At 37.2% G+C, this 6418-nt stretch overlaps 1 protein-coding gene across 1 annotated transcript; it reads left to right on the top strand.

Annotated features, from left to right (window-relative positions):
- The first annotated feature begins 747 nt into the window (after positions 1–747).
- LOC133796765 (C-terminal binding protein AN) lies at positions 748–5195 on the top strand. The gene is made up of 7 exons (XM_062234415.1): positions 748–1650; positions 2178–2346; positions 2445–2575; positions 2885–3676; positions 3819–3866; positions 4013–4126; positions 4826–5195. Exons 1-7 carry the CDS (start codon positions 1042–1044, stop codon positions 4898–4900), a joined length of 1938 nt encoding a protein of 645 aa, XP_062090399.1. The 5' UTR covers positions 748–1041; the 3' UTR covers positions 4901–5195.
- The last annotated feature ends 1223 nt before the right edge of the window (positions 5196–6418 follow it).

Here is a 6418-nt window from a genome sequence, read left to right as displayed (position 1 = left end):
ACACTAATTATTTGGGACATTACAAGTATCCATTTAAAATATTTTATGAAAACCTTTTCTGAAAAATTACAAACATGATAAAAATGGTTTTTGTGCCAATATGTTATGTGCGAATATATAATGGGATGTAATTTAGACTTTAATAATTTATGCTCTTATATATTATTGAATGTGCTCACATAATTTTCATATAGTACACACTAATATGCTAGAACGATCTCGCACAACCAGTCGGGTAACCACATGCAGCATTGGTCATGGTTATAATGAATAAATTATATTTTTTTGTCGCAATATATAGGTCTTTCGTATTTTCCATTTCTCAAAATATATGCTTAGATCAAGAATCCTTCCACAATTTTAAGTGGGTAAAATCTTTTGCATGTAACATGCAATGTTAATGTATTGACTTATGATTTTGTAGGTCCATCTTTGTATGGATGAAAACTCATTCCCTGTCTATTGTATGGGAATTGAATATACACAAGTGATCCACACAAAGACGTTGTATGGGACTCCCTTATCATTTATTTAGCATAAAGAAATAAAATTAAAAACTTCCTTTTGTCATGGTGGTGCAAGTTAAACTCCCTACCCGACCCGCTAGTGGGAATTTGAAAATATTGGACGTAGCTATCATAGCAGCATAGAGAAACTCCCAATCAGACAAAAATATAGGACATGATCGTAATTAACATCAACAAGAGGGGCATTTGTTGGTAAAATTACAAAAGGCAAAAGGCAAAAGGCAGAGACTGAAAATCCAAAACAGAGTCTAGTAGAGCAGAATCCTGGCGATAAGATGCTCCTTTGAATTGAAATTTCGCTAGTCGAGTAAGTGAGTAATTAGTCTAGTAGTAACCCAAAAACGACATCTCACCGGAAACCAACTGCCAGCCGTTGAAACAATCAAAATTCCGATTTAGCCCCGGGAGAATCCTTAATTTTACAACGCTAAACCCTAGCACCCCATTTTCTAACAAAACGCCAGGGACACGGCCAGGAAAAAACCACTACAGGGACCCCAAAACGACGACGTCGATGAGCAGCGGCAGCAGGCTCAGATCCCCTGCGGCAATGCACCACCGTAGCAACCCTACGCCTTCTTCCTCTTCTTCTCTTCCCTTGGTCGTAACCCTCAATTGCATCGAAGACTGTGCCTTGGAGCATGAGTCCTTGGCCGGCGTCGCTGCCGTCGAACACGTCCCTCTCAGTCGCCTCGCCGACGGGAAGATCGAGTCCGCTGCTGCCGTCCTCCTCCACTCCCTCGCCTACCTACCACGGGCCGCTCAGCGACGCCTCCGTCCTTATCAGGTGATCTTATGCCTCGGCTCCGCCGACCGCTCCGTCGATTCTGCCCTTGCCTCCGACCTCGGACTCCGGCTCGTCCATGTCGACACTTCCCGCGCCGAGGAGATTGCTGATACTGTCATGGCGCTCGCCCTCGGCTTGCTGCGCCGGACGCACCTTCTATCGCGCCACACTCTCTCAGCTTCCGGATGGCTCGGCTCGGTTCAGCCACTCTGCCGTGGGATGAGGCGGTGTCGTGGCCTCGTTTTGGGGATCGTTGGTAGATCTGCCTCGGCTCGATCTCTTGCTACTCGGAGCTTGGCTTTCAAGATGAGTGTGCTTTATTTCGATGCTCCAGAGGTACGATTTTGCAATATTCTTGTTTAATCTTCCGTAAATCAATTTCAATTTCATTATTAGTCTATTGTATCTGTAACTTTTCCGATGAAAACTGATTGTGCTTGGTTTTTTCTAACTACAAATAAGCTTCATTTTCAGCATAGTTCAGTAGCGTAGATGTGTTTATATGAATGATGTATAATTTATATATGCAATGAGATGAAGAAGAATTTATTTCGTTCTTGTTTATGGAAAATGTTGCATAGAAATGAGAGAACAATTTATTTGTGTTTAATTTTTCATTCCAATCAATGATGCCCCAAGTTTGAATGCGTTGGACTCGAAGCTAAATGACTTTCAGATAATTTTACTCTTTTTGTCTATAAATTCAAGTTCAATTGGATGATGAGTTAGTGAGGATTATCAATGTCTTCTCGTTGAATGGAGACTGACCTGCTTGGTTTTGCCTATCTGTGGTGTGTGCATTTCGTTTTGTTGAACTTGGTTTTGTTTTTTAATTAAGTTCTTTGTTAAACACACTCACGCAGGGGACGGGAAGTGTCAAGAGGTCTAAAATAACCTTTCCATCTGCGGCCCGAAGAATGGATACTCTTAATGACTTACTTGCTGCAAGTGACCTTGTTTCTCTTCACTGTGCTTTGACAAATGAAACGATTCAGATTATTAATGCTGAATGCTTGCAACACATAAAGCCTGGTACATTTGTTTTTTGATCATTTTGTTGGAGATCATGTGAACTGAACGTTTTATGGTTCTTTTTCTTCCAGTGGAATAACTTCCCCCTTCTTCTACAGGGGCATTTCTTGTAAATACTGGTAGCAGTCAGTTGTTAGATGATTGTGCTGTCAAGCAGCTTTTAATTGATGGAACCCTTGCTGGTTGTGCTCTGGATGGGGCTGAAGGGCCTCAGTGGATGGAAGCATGGGTATGCTGACTAGTAATGCTCTACGAATTTATTATGTTAATATCTTTTCTTCTAAGAAGCTAAAGACGATTATTTATCTGTACCCATTTCCCATTTGTTGAATAACTGTCTTAAGTTTAAGTATAGCCACTTAGTTCTCTCTTTGTTTTCATTCCTGTTTCAGTCGTGGTCGATATCTCATTTGGTTGCCTCCAGAATATATGAAGTTTTTTTATTATCAATTATGATTTCTTGATCTCTAAGTTTGGATTTTTGTATCATGGGGTTAAAAGTGTATTGAGTTTAATCTATAATCACATATTTCTTCAGGTAAAGGAAATGCCCAATGTTTTGATACTTCCTCGAAGTGCAGATTACAGTGAAGAAGTCTGGATGGAGATTAGGGATAAAGCCATCTCAATATTGCAGACATTCTTCTTTGAGGGGGTTGTTCCAAAAAATGCCATTTCGGACGATGAAGAGGAAACAAGTGAAATCACTGAAAATGAAGCATATGATAAGAAAGATGGAAGTCTTTTACAGGACTCGCTTGTTGAGCAGTTAACTGATGTCATTCCAGTAACTCCAGAAAGCTCCACTAACAAAGGAGCTAATGAGCCAAAAGAGACAGTGCAGGCCCAGGGTTCAGGACTGTCTCAAAATACTGCCTCTCGATCTGATGGAAGGCGTAGCAGATCTGGGAAGAAAGCCAAAAAGAGGCACACACGACAAAAGTCCTGGCAAAAATCAGAGGATCCTTCTGCCCCAGAAAAGGAGAGTACCTCACATCGAGATGATGATACTGCTATGAGTGGAACAGATCAAGCTTTGAGTTCTAGTTCTCGGTTTGCATCTCCGGTGGACTCAAGAAGTAGGAAAACTGCAATAGAATCAATTCAAGAATCACCTTCTAGCCAGCTTGCAAAATCAATCAAGAGGCTTAGTGGAAAACCAGCTGAACTTTTGAAAGATGGGTATGTTGTAGCCTTATATGCAAGAGATCGTCCTGCTCTCCATGTATCCAGACAAAGAGCTAAAGGTGGTGGTTGGTTCTTAGATACCATGTCTGGTGTAACAAAAAGGGATCCTGCAGCACAGTTTCTTGTTGCTTCCAGAAGCAAGGTTTCACTCGTATTAACTTGTCTATCTTCTTTTAGTATAAACTGTAGCCTGCTTTTAATTTTTATTATGTAGTCAGCATGGCTGCGATTTGTTCATTCTCCGGCTGCATCTCTGATATATAATACAAATCGTACTTGTGTAGGATACAATTGGGTTACGATCATTTGCCGCTGGTGGAAAATTATTGCAGGTAATTGTAATTTGTAGTTGGCTTCTTATTAAGAATCACTTTGGAGTCTGATGTAATGATTTATTATAAAGCTGACATCCTGCCCTAGTTAATTATCAATTTTCATGTGGTACAAAGCTAACTTAGCTTCTAATTTCACCTCACAGATTAATAGAAGAATGGAATTTGTGTTTGCAAGTCACAGCTTTGATGTTTGGGAGAGTTGGATGTTAGAAGGTTCTCTGGAGGAGTGCAAACTGGTTAATTGTAGAAATCCAATGGTAAGTTGCGATATGACTTTTCATAATTTCATTGTCTATGCTTTCACTATTATGACGAGTGGTAGTTTACGAACCATTGTTGATGAGTGGTAGTTTATGAACCATTGTTGAAGTTATTTCCTTGTGACCTTTCACTTTGATGCCTTCTTCCAAACTTTTTGCACCTATATTTGTGGAAGTGTCATCGACCATAGTTGAATTTTCCTCTTGAAACCATGGAACTAAGGTCTTTAGGGTTTTACATTCGTGTTTGTCAGGAATTCAATTGTTCAATCTGCTTGTTCTGACTGTTAACTGAGCAGTTCCAAGTGGGACTGTGAGTTTTAGATGCCTGAAATGGAACAGCTCCTCTTGAAATCTTCTCAAGGACTAATAGTTTAAATTTAGAACTGCACCACAGCTTATAGGGTTTTCTTGATGCATTATTTTCATCATCAGGATACATTAAATTGCTTAAAATTTGTGTCTTGTTTCTGTTCCATTTTACGATCTACTTTTCTTTTGATTTTTACATTTTCTAATTCTAAAAAGTTCGGCAATTGACAGAATGTAGTCTATTGTCCATTTTCACTTTCAAACAGATGCTTTATAACAAGAGATGTTACAATTATTCATAGTGAATCCAATCTTCCTACCCCGTTTTCTATTCTTGCCATACTATGCTTACCTTCTGATTTCTATTGTCAATGCAAACTGTAGGCTGTTTTGGATGTAAGCATCGAGATTCTGGCAGCAGTAGGCGATGACGACGGAGTCACTCGCTGGCTCGATTAGATTCAAAACGTGAGAGAAGCCTGACATTTTTGTTTTAACCTTTTCTTTGTTTTTCAACTCTTGTGGTCTGTATCACTTCAAGACAGCTTGAAAGTTTTAACTTGTAAATCATTTCTTTGTTCTGATTTTCTCCTTTTCATTTCCTGTCTTACTATTTTTATCTTCATCAGCTCTGTAAGACATTTTTTTTTTCCTGATGGGTTATTTAACCTCCTGATGAAGTGAATGTACTCTGTATTATTACACAACAGATACAGACTTCCCCATTGTTTATATAATAGTGTGTTAGTGTTCACCTGTCAACAATGACATTGACTGAAAGGAAATGAGAACTAAAAAGCAAAAACATTTAATAAATTTTGAAAATTATTGTCTTTGTTGAATTTGTAAAGAGTGAAATGAGTAAATACATTCGATAAACCTTGATAAATTGTATTTCTTCTCTTTTAAATAAAATTCTACTTGTGGATTAGTTAAGTGTATTTTTTATTTGGAGAAATGTAAAGGAAGTATTGAGATCAACTTAAGAATGGACAATCTTGAATCTTGTGTCTTTAAGGGGGAAAAATTAATTAGAATTTCATATTTTTTCATATTTGGATTTTAAAAAAATTAAGAAATAAAAAAAACAATTATAATATTAAAAAATAAGACTTGAATATAGTATACTTTTATAAATTCTGTAACAATAAATATATTTAAACAGAAAAAATATTATAAAGAAGTTTCTTATAAAAAAAAATTCGCATATTTTTTTCCACACAATTTTTCTTATTTAAAATCATAAGATCTAAACAAAACAAAGCTTAAAACTATTTCTTTTATTACATCTTTTGTTTCAGTTAGATACTGATAGATGTAAATGAAACAAAACCTAAAAATATTTATTTTATTACCTCTTTTGTTTCGGTTAGATATAAATTAGTTACTAAAACGACACATTTTTTTGCCCTCCATTTTCCCTTTACTACTGTGAATGGTACAATGCCCAGTTATAAAGGCTACTAGGGGTACTTATGGCAATAATACCCAAATTATATATTTTTCCCCCTTCTTGGCAATTAAAATACTGTGAACACATAACACTGGCAAATTATAATGATTGTGGTTACGCACTCGAATTTCTTCATATATCTTTCTCTCTCTCTTTCTAACTTAAAAAAAAAAAGATTGTTTTAGTTCCACCAATAAGGTCCATAATTCACGTGGTTCAAAAGGCAATGGCATAACTGTCCTTAATCGAACCCAATCAACGACAATCAGAATGATTTAGTAACAGTACTCTTCTTATCAATCAAGCAAAGCAACCCAAAGTTCATTCAATGGTTGTGCTTTAAATTTTGTTGACTTCTTAATATTTTTTTGCTTCCTTTACTTGGTGAAATGACACTGAAAGCATTCTCATAAACACCACACTCAACTCAAAGTAAAAGGCACTCATTAGTGACCATTGGCTTCTTGCACTTATTCCAACCGAAAAATGCTTCTTTCTAGTTGATGACAGATTTTAAAATGATA

The sequence above is a fragment of the Humulus lupulus genome, chromosome 8, assembly GCF_963169125.1.
Source record: "Humulus lupulus chromosome 8, drHumLupu1.1, whole genome shotgun sequence".
NCBI lineage: Eukaryota > Viridiplantae > Streptophyta > Magnoliopsida > Rosales > Cannabaceae > Humulus > Humulus lupulus.
The sequence above is the reverse complement of the archived record's forward strand: the minus strand, read 5'-3'. Positions and strand labels throughout refer to the sequence as shown.

Bases quoted from the DNA above. Each gene is read 5' to 3' on its own strand.
- LOC133796765 (XM_062234415.1), top strand. From the start codon at position 1,042: ATGAGCAGCGGCAGCAGGCTCAGATCCCCTGCGGCAATGCACCACCGT. The intron at 1,651-2,177 runs GTACGATTTTGC...ACACTCACGCAG, and splicing joins TTTATTTCGATGCTCCAGAG to GGGACGGGAAGTGTCAAGAG. The intron at 3,867-4,012 runs GTAATTGTAATT...TTCACCTCACAG, and splicing joins CTGGTGGAAAATTATTGCAG to ATTAATAGAAGAATGGAATT.